We start from the raw sequence: 15,737 nt of genomic DNA on the forward strand, positions 1-15,737 counted from the left end.
CAATAAATGTAGTAGCAACAAAAGAAACAGGAGCAACTTATAACTACAACTAGTTCCACAATTATTATTTCAGGTGCAGACAATGCCGATTCTCTGCAGGTTTACATTGTTAACTAAGTCTTATAGAAAGATATTTATATTTACCAATCCAAGATTAGAGAATATCCTGGCAAAGAGCATTTAAATGCAAATTCATATTTATGTTTTAAAAGACTGAAAATTGTTTCTAAATGCAGTTAACTTTCCATGACCTTGAAAAGTTGAAGATATTTTTTTTTTTTTTAATTTTTTTTTCAACGTTTTTTATTTATTTTTGGGACAGAGAGAGACAGAGCATGAACGGGGGAAGGGCAGAGAGAGAGGGAGACACAGAATCGGAAACAGGCTCCAGGCTCCGAGCCATCAGCCCAGAGCCTGACGCGGGGCTCGAACTCACGGACCGCGAGGTCGTGACCTGGCTGAAGTCGGACGCTTAACCGACTGCGCCACCCAGGCGCCCCAGTTGAAGATATTTTTTATTCTTCTAATTGCATATAAGTAGATTGTGAATATGACAAATCCAAGTAACAGATGACACTGTATTTATAAGCTGCCTTAAACGAAGGCTCTAAGAACTAATAAATATTCACAATTGCCAGAAATCAAATCTAAAAACTTCAGAGGTCATTTCTATTGCAAAATCAGTGACAGCCTGATTTAATGATGGTCACCTCTCATATTTATGTGATAACTTATAGGTTCAATAAGAACATGTTCACAACCTGATTCCTGCCCTCTAGAGTTTTAGCCTAAGAAAGAATTTTATGTATCACATACCTCAAACACAATTTTGCAAACACTATACATATCACCTTAAAGGCATTACATTTTATTTTTTGTTGCTTGTTTTTTTAATGCAAGGGTAAATATTAGCTGTAGCACAATACAATTATCAAAAAACAGGCTAATTAAAAAGCAATTTTTTGTTTTAGTTTTTATTTTTAGATTCACAGCGTAGAGAAATGTGAATAAGAAATTCCTATGTAAGATCAAAGATGAGAGGTTCTATCTTGTGGTAAGTAGGTCAAATACTTCAAATTCATACCAAACAATAACTATAACGTTTCTGTGGGAATTGTATACATCATTATGGAATCAAGTCACCAGGAAAAAAACTATGTTTGATATTTCTAACCAGCAGATTGGTTCTTTGATTCTTTTTCCTCGATGACTTAAAACTAAAACAAGAAGTAATGGACTGGTGGTCCTCCTCAGACCTTTACACCAGAAGGTAAAACCTTAAGTGAAAACGCACACAAAGAATTAAAAATCTTCTCAACCTTTTAACTAGCTCTTTTTTTTTTTTTAATGTTTATTTATTTTTGAGACAGAGCGTGAGTGGGGGAGGGGCAGAGAGAGAGGGAGACAGAATCTGAAGTAGGCTCCCGGCTCCCGGCTGTCAACACAGAGCCCGATGCGGGGCTCGAACCCACGAACCGTGAGATCATGACCGGAGCCGAAGTTGGAAGCTTAACTGACTGAGCCACCCAGGCGCCCCTTTCAACTAGCTTTTTTAACTAGCTCTTTTAACTAGCTTCCTCTCTCTACAGTATTATTATCATTATTATTCGAACTTTTCATTGTTCACAATATTCTCAAAGAATTTACATGAAAACTCTTTTAATGCCACTGAAAATGTTCATTTTGCAAAAATGTTCATTTGCAAAACTGTGGAGTGCTAAAGATGAGAACTGTAAACATTGCTATAGCTAGCTGCAAATGTTAACATACGAAAAATAACATACAATAGGAAACCAAGCTCCTCTACCATTCAGAGAGCCGCAGAAGAAAATAATAAAAGAGAAAGAAGAGAATAAGAATAGGCCTATAAAAATCTGGAAAGGAAACAACATGGTAGATCAAACAGAAAATAAATTGACGATTCATTCATTTATTCAGCAAATAACTGCCTACTATGGGCCAGGACTTGTACTAGATGCTGGATACACAAAGAACAACAAAACATTCTTTATCTCTTGTCCGCATTCGGGAGAAGATACATTAAACAACTAATGCATGCATATATATAAATTGTGATAAATGGATGTAAAGAAAAAAGGATGCTACGAAAACCAAAAACAAAACTTAATTTAGACCACAGGTAAGGAAACACCTCTATGAGAAAGAGATACTTTAAACCTAATGGTTGAGTTGGGTAGTTGGAAAGAAGGGGAAAAGCTGCTTGGGCAAAGAAAACAAAAGCTCAGAGACCCTCCTGACAGAGCAGGGCAGATTCTGGGAACTAAAGGAAGACCACTGTGATTGAAACATAATAACTGAGCACAGAGCGAGATCAAGATGAGGTCAGACAACTGCTGAATGGAAAACCAATGGACGGGAGGCAAATGTGGAAGAATAGTTTATAGAGTACTGCTACAGGAAGCTAAGTAAGAATTGATGAAAACTTGGACCAAGCTGGTGGAAATGAAGACAAAAAGAAATGGGCAGACTATTTTTCTTTCATTTACAAGTGGAATTAAAAGACTTTGAAACAAAATAATTAAAATGTTCTGCCATCTTGCTTCTCTACTGTGGTATGAAAAATTACTAAAATGGTCCCCCAAAGATGCCCCACTCTTAACCACTAAAATCTGTGCATACTAATGAAATATCACTCCTATGATTGTGTTATATTGTACAGCAAGTTGATCTGAAAATAGGGAGATTATCTCAGTGGATTTGATCTAATCAAATGAGGTCTTAAAAGCAGACAGCTTTCTCTGGCAGCAAGAGAAGCCAAAGAAATTTGAAGAATGAGAAGTATTTTGATGTGCCATTAGTGGTTTGAAAATGAAGAGGGCTCTGTGAGAAGGAATGTGGGTGGCTTCTAGGAATGATAATCAGCTCCCACCTGACAATTACCAAGGAAATAGGGACCTCAGATCTTTCATGAGGATCTAGATTCTGTTAACAACCGGAATAGGCTTGGGAAGTGGAGCCTTCTCCTGAGCCTCCAGATAAGTCCAGTCGGCCAACACTTTGGTCTTAACTTGAGACCTTAAGCAGAGAACCTAGTGGAACATTCCTGGACTTAACTGTAAGAAAACAATAGGCATTGTTTCAAGCCACTAAGTTTGGGTAACACATTACACAACAACAGAAAAGTAACTGAAAACTATCACCCCCTATACTCCGTGAGGAGAAGTTAACAATTCAGTAATCTAAATCAGATTATTCTCTTGTCAAGAAAGAAATCTAAGAAAAATAAATTCAGCTTGCTATTCCTCCAAAAACTGAATAAAGATGTAGGTGGTGACTGGAGAACCCATTTAAATGTGACTTTGAAATTAAATGTCAGATACGTGTTATAGAATTAAAGGTTTTGTTATTTAACGAAACCCGTGTGATTCAATACAGTCACTAGCCTGATATGATACCTAAATATTTGAAGTATGATATTCTAAAGTCAGATGTGCTATAAGTGCAAAAGATACACAGGATTTTGAAAACTCGGTATAAAAAATTATAATGTCTTTGGGCACCTGGGTGGCTCAGTCAGTTAAGTGTCTGACTCTTGATTTCAGTTCAGGTCATGATCCCAGGGTCATGGGATCAAGCTCCACTTCGGGATCCATGTTGAGCATGGAGCCTGCTTAAGATTCTCTCTCTCTCTCTCTCTCTCTCTCTCTCTCTCTGCACCCCTCTCCCCTGCTCACACTCTGTCTCTAAAATAATTTTTTAAAATTAAAATTAAAAATAGTATTTTAATATTGATTACATGTTTAAATGGTAATATGTTTTGATATATGATATTTGGATATACTGTATTTGGTTAACTAAATTATTAAAACTAAATTCAACTGTCTTTCAATTTTTAAAATGTGGTTACCAAATTTTCAATTATATATGTGGTTCAATTATACTCCTTTTGGATAGCACTGGTCTAGACTTCTAGGTGAGTGTCCTCTTCCAAAATTCCAGCCAACTAGAAGTATTCTCTTCCCATTATAGTTCAGTGACATTACTGGCATACAGCTATGTAAAAATACTAGCTGACTGGTAGAGCAGTTCAAATATTAGAACACTGACAAACCAAACCTCTTATACAATGAAGTTGGACAAAGTAATCTGGCAATGTCTAACAAAGTAAAAGTGTAAGTAACTTCAATCTGACAATCCCACTTTTAGATATATACCCAAGAAATCTATAAACACATGCACAAGGAGACATGACCAAACTGTAGAATTATCTGAAGGGCAGAGAATGCCAGCTCTCCATCAAAGTTCTGTGTTCTTTTTTCCATGGTGTAGAGTTGTTCTCGGTTCTGTTTGCTGTGAAATGTGGGCCATGGGTGGTGCCAACATGACTTGCATTCTATTCACTGAAAAGTGAGAAGAATTATATATGTCCTTTGTCCTTTCTAAAGACTGCTCCTAAAAACTTCCAACACCATTCTCTAGTCTTCTTATGCTTGCTTGCTGCATGGATGTTGATGCCTAAAGCAACCTTGGAAACTACAGGTTGAAGGTGACATACCCTCTATTAGCCTGAATCCCTTAATCACTCTATAGAACACAGCCCTTTCTTCTCCATTGAGGGTTACTCTGTGAGCAAGCAATTAACACTATGTTAGGCTTTTGAGATTTTAGGATTTACCCATTACAGTAGCTATTATTAAACTAATAGAGTGCATAATATGCAAAAATTAGAAACAACCCAAATGTCTGTCAATAGATTGGATAAATAAGTCATAATACAATCAGACAATGGAATGCTATATAGTAGCTAAAATGAAAAAAAAAACAAAAACCTAGATCTCTATGTATCAACACAAATCTTTTTTAAAGTCTCAACATAGCTATTTATAAAAACAAAAACAAATTAAAAGCCCAGCATATATTGAGACCGTACAAATTCATATGTAGTAAAAATATAAAAATACAGAAGGATACATTACAAGAATCCTCAGATTACCTTTGAGAAAAAGGAAATGGGTTTAGAGAAGAGAGTGAAAACAAAATCTTCAATTCCATATGAAATGTTTCATTTCTTTAAAATGATCCTAATTATGACAATTTGTTGAAACTGAATAATGGGTATATGGATATTTGCTTTATTATTCTATTTGGTAAATATTTAAAATATTTCATAATACAAAAAAATCTTTTTATTTTTTTTAATTTTTTTTTAACGTTTATTTATTATTGAGAGACAGAGACAGAGCATGAATATGGGAGGGGCAGAGAGAGGAGGAGACACAGAATCTGAAGCAGGCTCCAGGCTCTGAGCTGTCAGCACAGAGCCCGATGCAGGGCTTGAACTCACAAACCACAAGATCATGACCTGAGCCCAAGTTGGCCGCTTAACCAACTGAGCCATCCAGGTGCCCCAAAAAATATTCTTTTTAAACATATATCTGCTAGAGGGTAAACTAATAAAACCTTGTTAGAGGACATTTTAAAACTGTGAATGAAAAGTCTTAAATATGTAAATATGTTTTAACACAGTCCCAACAATAGAACTACACACTAAGAAAATTAAAAGTTTGCTCAAAGTATGAGTAACCAAAAATTGGTTAACACCTAAAAGTCCAATAGAATTGTGATTAAATTACTGAGTGTTCATTTTAAAGTTACATAGGATATAATGGGAGGTGGGGTGAGATGTCTGGAGGTTAGGATGAAACAAGATTGGCCACAAATTGATCATTGCTAAGGGTGGGTGATGAGTGCATTATTTTATTTTCCATACACTTAAAAGTTCAAAATTTAATAAGTTTTTTATTTTTACTAAGTTTTTAAAAAAGCAGTTTAAAATTGTAAGAACTACAATTTTTAAATCTTTATTTTTAATTTACTTATTTTTATTTTTAATGTTTATTTTTGAGAGAGAGACGGAGAGCCAGGTGGACAGGGCAGAGAGAGAAGGAAACAGAATTTGAAGCAGGCTCCGGGCTCTGAGCTGTCAGCGCAGAGTCCAATACAGGGCTCAAACCCACAAACTGTGAGATCATGACCTGAGTCGAAGTCAGACCCTCAACCGACTGAGCCACCCAGGCACCCCAGAACTGTCTTTTTTAAAAATCTCAGCTCATTCACTGGATCAGCAAATATTTATTGTGTGTTGTACATGTCCCTCTCAATATTAACCTAGGGATATGATGGCAAACATGTAGCTAATAAATCTAATGCAAATGGCTCCAAACACTTGCTCAGACACCCTACCAAAATATTTGGAGCACCACGAACCTCCTCCCCAATGTGTGTATACTTTTTGCTCTCTCTCTCCCCTACCATGTATGTGTATGTATGTGTGTGTAAATATATATGTATATATATGGTATATCTGTATACATATGGAATATCTGTATATGTATACAGATATTTATAAATTACATACATACACACATGCACATTTGCACACAACTCTCACAGGTAATTTTTTTTTTTTAAAGTAGGCTGCATGCCCAATGTGGGGCTTGAACTCACGATCCTCAAGTTAAGAGTCACATACTCTACCAACTGAGCTAGCCAGGCACCCCTCACAAGTAATATTTGGGTATTTCTTTGAATAACCTGTATTTCATTATTTCACATAATCTACTTAATAAATCCATTCTTGTTGATTTCTAATCAGATAGGATATTCTCTTTTTTAAAAAAATCTTATGTAACTAAGTATGGGAGAAGCACAGGCAATCGAGTTTTGTTGTTTCTTACACTTACAAATATTATATTAAACCCATGATTTCTTTGCAGGAATTTTTATTTTATTTTGCAGGTATTTTTAAAGCCAAACATCCATTTTGTGAGGGTTAATTTTGTTAAAACCAGGAAATATAATAAATCCATTTAATCAGTGTAGGTAAACTGCAATACTTCATAACATTCTGAAAAATGGGAGGGAGGGTGCCAGTGTTGATTCTTCTAACCTGTGAAACTTGCATTTCATCAGTATACCTCATTTACCATGCTTGACATAAAATCAGTTGTCACACGGAACTGCCCATCTAAATCAACACATCAAGTATTAACAGTACTTACACTTGCATTTTGTATACAAGTAAATAGATTTCAATATTTTCTTCTTTTGCCCTAATGGATTGTTTTGGGTACACCTCACTTTGAAAACCACTGCTCTAGTAAAAAACACATATTTGTTGACAAAAAAAATAATGAATCAAACAAGTGCTACAACAGGAAAAGGCACTGGGTATTCTAGAGGGGCACATGGAAGAGACACTTAACTCATGAGTGTGGGGATGGTGAATAAGCTGTTTGTTAAATGGAGACCTAAAGAATGGGTAAGAGATTGGACTGGGAAGGGTGGTAGTGGGGGTGCATAGTATTCTAGGTAGAAGGAATACTGTGTTATATGCAAAAGTGCAGAGGTAAGACCAAACACGGCATGTTCAAACTAATATATTAGTAGTCTAAAATAGCCGTAGTTTCTAGAGCTGTAGAGGTGGGATGGAGTCAGCAGACAGTGATTCAGAAATGAGGCTGATGGAATAAGATTATAAGGCCTTCTTTGAATTTTACCTGAAGAGCAATGGAGAGATAAGTAATGAAGGTATACAGTAAAGAATTTGGCTTTGCCCAGAGAGAGGTCTGGCCTTTGTCTGTGGCTCCCAGGAGGTAACCTCTAAACTTTGGAATTTCTGGAGTAATGGGAGTGCCTTCATTATTTATGATGGGCCCCTGGGACCACATGGTATCAGCCTGACCTCCAGTTCAACCAATCGATCTCAATAAAAACTCTGGACACCGGGGCCCCTGGCTGGCTCAGTTGGAAGAAGGTTGTTTTTTGTTTTCGTTTTTGTTTTTTTTAGAATGTGTGACTGTTGAACTTGGGGTCATGAATTGAAGTCCCACGCTGGGTACAGAATTTACTTAAATAAAATTTAAAAATGAAACAAAACAAAAAACCTCTGGACGCTGAAGCTCGAGTGAGCTTCTTGGGCTGGAATACTCTAGGTGTTATTATCCACATCAATCCTGGAGAGGGGAGCACATCCCTGAAGACAACAGAAGTTTCACATTTGAAACTCTCCTAGATTGTGTCCATGCATGTCTTCTGTTGGCTGGTCCTAATTTGTTTTCTGGGTTTTTTTTTTTTTTTTTTTTTTTTGAGAGAGAGAGAGAGAGAGAGAGAGAGAGGCAGGGAAGGAGGGAGGGAGGGAGGGTCAAAGAGAGAGGGAGAGAGAGGGAGAATTCCAAACAGGCTCCACACCATCAGCAGAGTTGGGTGCAGGGCTTCAACTCACGAACCAGGAGATCATGACCTGAGCTGAAATCAAGAGTCAGGTGCTTGAGGTGCCTGGGTGGCTCAGCTGGTTAAGTGTCTGACTTGGACCCAGGTCATGATCTCACAGTTTGTGAATTCGAGCCCTGCCTGGGTTCAGTGCTGACAGCTTGGAACCTGGAGCCTGCTTTGGATTCCGTGTCTCCCTCACTCTCTGCCCCTCTCTTGCTCGGGCTCTGTCTTTCTCTCTCTCTCAAAAATAAACATTTTTTAAAAAGAGCCAGATGCTTAACCACTAAGCCACCTAGGCACCCCCTTGCTTTTTGTTTAAAGATTTTTAAGCAATCTCTACACCCAACCACGGGGCTGAAATTTACAATCCCGAGATCAAAAGTTGAATGCTCCACCGACTAAGCCAGCCAGGTGCCCCTGGCTGGTTGTAATTTGTAACTTTTCTCTATACGGAACAATATCCATTAGTACAATAGCCTTCAGGGAGTTCTGTGAGTCTTTCCAGTAGGTGACCAAATCTAGGGGTGGTTTTAAGAAATCCCTAAACTTACAGTTGATGTCAGAAGTGAGGGTGGTCTTGTGTGGTCTCTTCCATCTAACTCTATAGTTGAACCCTAACTCCTTGCAGCTGGGGTCAGAAGTCTTGGGCAGACTTAGTGGTCTGGAGTACTGTGCCTTTAACTGCACAGTCTGGCTAGCTGAGAAAAGAATAAAAATGTTTAAGCAGTAGGTGACAATTAGACAATCTACATAATCTAGATTCTAGAGGAATCACTTATACTGGGGAGAATATACTGGAGAAGAGGAAGATTGGCAAAAGATGACAATGACAATGGGAATGGAGTGGGACATATCTATGAGATGTTTATAAGGCAAAATTTATTGAATGTGAAGGGTGAGAAAAAGAGAAATCAGAAATGGACCCACCAAAAAGAGAATCAGATTTTAGTTTTGTTTGTTTTGAGGGAGACAGAGGGAGTTGGAAGATTGAATTAGGTTCTGAACAGTTTGAGAAGCCTTTTGGATATCTAGGTAGGGCTGTTTCCAAGCAGAGATGGAAACAGAGTTGGGAATCAAATAACCAAAGCCATGGGAGAAATTGGTATCAACTACAAACAAGTAAGACATCAGAGTTGAAAAGGCTAAGGACCAAACATCAATATTCAAGGGATAGGCAGAGTACTAAAAGCTCACAGAAAAGCAGCAGCCTGAGAGGCAGGAATAAAACTTGAAAACTATGGTTAACAATGAATGCTTGATATCTTTCTTCTTCTTCTTGCTAATGTGAATTTTCTCTGCTTCTTATAGTGAACATTTATTACTTCTTTTTTTTTTTTTTTATGTTCATTTACTTATTTTGAGCCAGAGAGAGCACAAATGAGTAACGGAGGGGCAGAGAGCAGAGAAGAGATTCCCAAGCAGGCTCCGCGATGTCAGCACAGAGCCTAACACAGGGCTCAATCCCACAACCATGGGATCACAACCTGAAGAGACATCAAGAGTCGGACGCTTAACCAACTGAGCCACCCCAAGCACCCCTACTTATTACTTACTAATAAGAAAAAAGGTGTAGTTTTAAATGAATGATACTATAAAACTTGCATGCAGTTATTTTTTATTTATATATGTAAAAGTGAGACAAAGTTTAGTAATTTCTGAACTATCTGAAACTCATTAAATGTTTCACATAATTCAATATAACTGAATTACTAGTGTCTATAACCAAAGATTTTCTTTTCAAAGCTATTTTAAAAGTGCCCTCGCACCTCTCATTACTATATGGAACTGCTTAACTTTGCCAGGGTGCTGGAATATGTTTCCCCATCAAGAAGTCCAATGAGTAACTGAGGAAACAACTGCTCTAGGGGCACCTAGGTGGCTCAGTCGGTTAAGCGGCCGACATCGGCTCAGGTCATGATCTCACGGTCCGTGAGTTCGAGCCCCACGTCGGGCTCTGTGCTGCCAGCTCAGAGCCTGGAGCCTGCTTCGGATTCTGTGTCTCCCTCTCTCTCTGACCCTCCCCCGTTCATGCTGTCTCTCTCTGTCTCAAAAATAAATAAAGTGTTAAAAAAATTAAAAAAAAATAAAAATAAATAAAAAATAAGGAAACAACTGCTCTAAAAATGTAATGACATATACCTCTAGTAAAGACTTCAGAGCATGTGCTTCTTCTGGATGAAAACAAATAGATTTATCCCCAGTATAGTGTAGACAAATACACAGTATTGACCCATGTAACCTATACATGTAGCCTCATATTCACATCTGCTCTAAGATCAGTTGTAAACTTTTTATTTATTTATTTGCCAACTATTTCAAAGCTATAATCCTCATTTCCACCTTTTCAAAGCAAGTCCCTCATTAACCTCAGAAACCCTAATATTGTCATTAGAAAAAGGTTCTAAATCACTGGAATTTTTTATGACAATAGATCAACTCAGTAAAAGTTCTAAAATATCGCATGCTTTTATTATTGATTCTTAAAGTTTAATAAACTGGAAAAAAATGTTTAAATGGTCCTTAAAAAGGTATTTAATAGCCCACAACAGAGGTCTTTCCCATCCAAGGAGACTTTTGCTATTTTCAAATTGTTGTTCTTATTCTTTCAAAATGTTACATGTTGTTTTTATCTAGTAGAGGATATCTAAATATATATTTCCCATTTTGAAAGCAAAAACTTCATCCCAAATACTACTTTGAAAAACTTTTAAGTTGCTAATTATAACTATATTTTGTTTATTTAAACATTGATCCTTTACTTACCTAAATAAGTGCTTATCTCAAGGTAGTCCTGACTTTATCAAAATGAAGAATGTTTAACTATATCTGCTGTTCCTATTCTAAAATTCTTGAGAAGCAAAATATTGAGAAAAACATTCACTATGTTTGTTTTTTTTTTTACTTTCAACCAGTCTATACATAAAAGAGTAATGAGAAGATAAGCACCTTTACTTCTTTTCTTCAGAGAAGCTTAGTCTGTTTAGCAGCTACATATTGTATAGTTATAAAATCCTGACAGAAAACACACACGACAGACTTATAAAACCGGTATTAAAGGGGCACCTAGGTGGCTCAGTCGGTTGGGCGTCGGACTTCAGCTCAGGTCATGATCTCGAAGTCAGTGAGTTTGAGCCCCACATCCAGCTCTGTGCTGACAGCTCAGAGCCTGCTTTGGATTGTCTCCTTCTCTCTCCGCCCCTCCCCAGCTCACACTCCGTTCTGTCTCTCAAAAATGAATAAACGTTAAAAAACAAAAAACAAAAACAACTGGTATTAAATGCAGTGTGATTTTCTTCTTACACTAGTCCCAACTATCAAATCGGTGAATATATAGTTCAGGTAGCTCTATTTAAGAATTTTAGCACCATTTGACAAGTATGACAGAGTTTTTAAAGCATATTAAGAATTCCCAAAATAAGGAGTGGGTGGTTGAGAAAATATTTTGGAAAAAAAAATAATAACTTTCCCCAAGTAAGCAATTTCAACATCTTTTTATTTCTTTCTTTCTTTTTTAAGTTTATTTATTTATTTTAAAGAGAGAGGGAAAAAGGGAGAGAATCCCAAGCAGGCTCTGCATTGTCAGCCCAGAGCCCAATTCCGGACCCCATCTCACCAACTGGGAGACCATGACCTAAAGGTGGACGCTTAACCAACTGAGCCACCCAGGCGCCTCTCAACATATTTCTAATCAGAATCATTTCAAAATATTTCCTAGGAAACTTGAGGACCCATCATTTCAAATATGTAAAGCAGAGTTGTGCAGTTCAGAGTTTATGTTGAGAAAAGTCAGAACTATTTGTACATAATTTGTTAGTTCAGATCCACTTTTCTCAACTGTAAAATAAAGTGCTTAGACAGAAACATGATCTACCTCTACTGTGTCTTCCAGTATTGACTCTGGTGACTGATATGATTTTCTTTTATTAAAAAAAAAAATTAAAAGTGTTAACTTAAAAGTATGTTTTTTAAACCGTGAAGATTTTTTTGCTTTTTTTAATCTGTTAAGGAGTTTGAAGATACTTTACATAAACAAGCCAGCCATTTTATATCCGAGTAAAAATAGGTTAATAGCTTTTGCACAAAACACAGTAAAAATCATGAAATCTTTAACTTAAGGTGAAATAATATTTTCTAACTTTGCTAGTTACTTCAAATCCAAACTTCTGTTCTCAAATGGTCATTTTAGCATTTGAATACTTTTTCTAGTTTTATGTATGTTGAAATTAATCTTGCTTCCTTTCCATATGGAAAAACACATCTACTTACCATCTTACTTAGCATCTTTATATAGATTTCAGTTTTTCAAAATCTTCTTGAATGGTAAATGTTCATGGTTGTTCTAAATTAATGACTCTCTTTTTAATGAACCTTCTCTACTGTTTGTGTTTCTTTAATTCTGTCACTGCATTTGTAAAGGTAAGAGCTGTCAAAATAAAATTAGTCTGATGCTGAGATAAATTCCTCCACTTTGGTAAACATTTCCATTTTATTTTAAGCAGGAAGTTTCAAGTGTCTATTTAGTGTTTGAAAATGACATTTCATAAGCCCTTTCCTATGACAGTTTTCAAACACTAGGAAGAAATACTCTAAAACGTTAATACTGTTTATCCTTGGTGGTGGTATTACACGCCATTTTATTTTTTACATTTCCCAGAAAGCATTATTACTTTGGTAACCGGATAGTATTTTAAAATTAAATTTTAAATAGCTTATAAAGTGTAGGACATCAACACAGTCCACTTCTACAGCACATACATTAAATGCTTTTTCCCTATTGATAAACTTCTGCTTTAACAGGAAGAATGATTTGGTCAGATGTCTGTTAGATTGGATGAAGACCGGACATTTACTTTCCAGGCCCTTCTTTCAAGTCAGGCTTTTGAGAAAATCCAAGAAGTGAGTTTGAATTTAATTGCAGTGAATCTTGCAGCAGTAAACTTTTAGGGAGCCAGAATAACACCTTTCATCACAACTATCAGCAGAATGCCAAGACACTCTCAGGTTTACCAATGTTTTCAGAGATTTGTCAGTATTCTCCTCTGTCATTATTTCAGAACAATTCCATTTAGAAAGAAACGCAATTGTAAACCGTTTCTATTTCAAGCCCACAAAAACCAGAACTGGGATGAAAGGCAAAGCCTCGACCTTTCTATTTTAGACTTTCATCTGTGTAGCTAAGCCATCTGCTTTCTCTCCCCTACCCCATCTACTTACTTAATGGACTGAAAATACTGCACGTAATTGCAATGTTATCAAACCAGCCTGACTTTTCCACTTTAACGAATTATGACTCTGTGTCTTTCACCTGAAGATTCGCTGGTAAAAATGTGCTTACCCTTCCCTCTCAATTCCTTCCCACCTCCCTCAATTACAAGTTATCAAAAATCTTTAAAACACTCGGCTTCCGCGGATTAAGCCCATCTAAACACCGCTTCACTTTCAACGCTGAGCGCCTGAAGGAAAATCAACCCCAGTCTCTCCTGTGGCTATAAGGCCGGTATTATTATCACCGTTTTTGCGGTTACGCAGAAGGCACCTCGCAGCTCAGCCTAGAAAAGAGTCGCGTCTCTCCGCCGCCAAACAACAAGGGACTCAGACTGGGAAAAGACAGACCCGGGTGGGAGGAAACCTCCCAAGAAGAGGAAGGGAGCCGGGAAGAATAGGGAGCTCATAAGACGGGAAGAAAGGACCTTCCGAAGCATGAAGGAAAAGGGGGCTTGTGAAGTGGAACAAGAAGTGGGCAGCCGAGGTGCAGCGGGAAGAAGGGGCCGAGGCCGGCGGGAGGGCGCCGGGGGCGGCTCCCCGGTCAGGCAGGAGGCGCGGAGGCCGAGGCGGGCGTGGGCAGCTCGCAGAGACCGCCCGAGTCGGAGCAGCTGGGGCGATTCCAACGGCGCGAGGCGCGGGAGTGGGGGTGAAGAGAGGAAAGGAGAGCAGTTGAGGGGCCGAGAGAGCCGCGTCGAGGCCGATGCGGCGGAGACAGCGGGCCCACCCCCAGCCAAGCCCCGCTACTTAACTATTTGTAGAGCTGCTGCAGGCACAGGTCCAGGCTCTCGCCCTCCACCTCCTCACGGGTGATGCGCTCCGACAGCGGCCGCGGGAGCGGGGGCAGAGGCGGCAGCTGGGGCTGCGGCGGCGGCGGTGGCACGGCCGACTGCCCCCGGGCTGCCGCCGCCTCCTCCTCCTCGCCCTCTGCTGCCGCCGCCGCCTCTTCCTCCACCGCCTCCTCTTCGGGCTCGGGGTCTTGCTGGTGCTCTTGCTCCCCCTCCTCCGTCGCGGCTACGGCGGCCGCCTCCTCCCCGGGGTCCTCGACCGAAGCCTCGGCCGCTTCAGCCACTACCAGTTCGGGCTCGGGCTCCAACTCGGGTTCGGGTTCCGGTTCAGGCTCGCCGCCGCCGCACGGTCCGCGAAACTCGCCCAGGAATAGCTCCAGGAAGCGCCGGTAAGTTTTCTCCTCAGGGCTGCAGCCGGCCATCGCTACTCATGCCCCGGGGCCGACCGGGAAAGTGGGGGGGGGGGGGGAGTCGAGGAAGGGGAGGGGGCTGCTCTCGAGCCTCAGGCTCCCGCAAAGGCTGTTAACGGCCACACCGGCACGAGCGATCAGCACTAGGTTGCCTGGAGAGGGCTCCCGCAGGCGTGCGCGCCGCCGAGCGCGGACGTGCGCGGCCCGGGGGCGGGGGCGGAGCGCGCTGCCCCCCTCCCGGGTCTGTAGGGAAAGTTGGTGACGGGCGCGCGCTCGGGGTCCAGCGGCAGCCCACCCTCCAGCCCTCCCGAGAGCTCAGCCCACGCTGCCTAGAGACTGTCGCCATGGCAACCGGCTCTAATTAAGAATTTCAGGGTCCCTCCCGTCGAGCCCGCGGAGTCCAAAGGACACTCGAATCGACCGCTCTCCAACTCTGCCTGTCTTTATTGTACGGATACCCTAGCCTCAAGAGGATGAGAGTGAACTAAGACATCTCCAAGTCTAGCTGTTGGTTACCACTTGGATTAGATTTACCTCAGGTTTTTTTTATCTGTCCCGGCCTTGCCTTGGCGTAGGTATCTGTTGAAAGATACTACAGTGTTAACACCTTTTGTTGTTGATGACATTAACTTAATAAGTAGTTTGGGGGAGGGGGTTATCAAACACCTACCAAGTGATAGGTTGCTTTGCAGATATTCTCTCACTTGATTCTATGAAGAAAGTGGTGTTATCCTCATTTCTCAAAAACAGGAACCAAGATAAGGTACTTTACTTGCTTCAAGGTTTCACAACTACCAGCCATGGCATTGTAATTAGAACCCAGTTTGTCAGCTTCCGAAACCTTCTAGAACCTTTTCCTTTACTCTTCCTTGCTTCTGAAGATTCAACACTGCAATATGTCTATAAAGCCTTATTTTTATAGGACTTTATAGTTTACACGTTTTCATCCCTTTAATCCTTACAATAGCACCTAAGGTAGAAGATAGCATTATCATTATAGTTCCATTTTACAGATGAGAAAATTAAGCCATAAAGACATGGT

The 15,737-nt window shown here is 39.7% G+C and overlaps 1 protein-coding gene across 1 annotated transcript in view; it reads right to left on the minus strand.

Moving 5' to 3' along the window:
* Positions 1-14,986, minus strand: part of PPM1E (protein phosphatase, Mg2+/Mn2+ dependent 1E) — a 213,393-nt gene extending 198,407 nt beyond the window's left edge. Inside the window, exon 1 of the mRNA XM_042966061.1 lies at positions 14,250-14,986. Coding sequence (XP_042821995.1) covers positions 14,250-14,707 — 458 coding nt within the window. The 5' untranslated portion in view covers positions 14,708-14,986. The remainder of the gene's footprint in view (positions 1-14,249) is intronic.
* Positions 14,987-15,737: the final 751 nt, after the last annotated feature.

This window comes from Panthera tigris, chromosome E1 (genome assembly GCF_018350195.1).
Source record: "Panthera tigris isolate Pti1 chromosome E1, P.tigris_Pti1_mat1.1, whole genome shotgun sequence".
Lineage (NCBI taxonomy): Eukaryota > Metazoa > Chordata > Mammalia > Carnivora > Felidae > Panthera > Panthera tigris.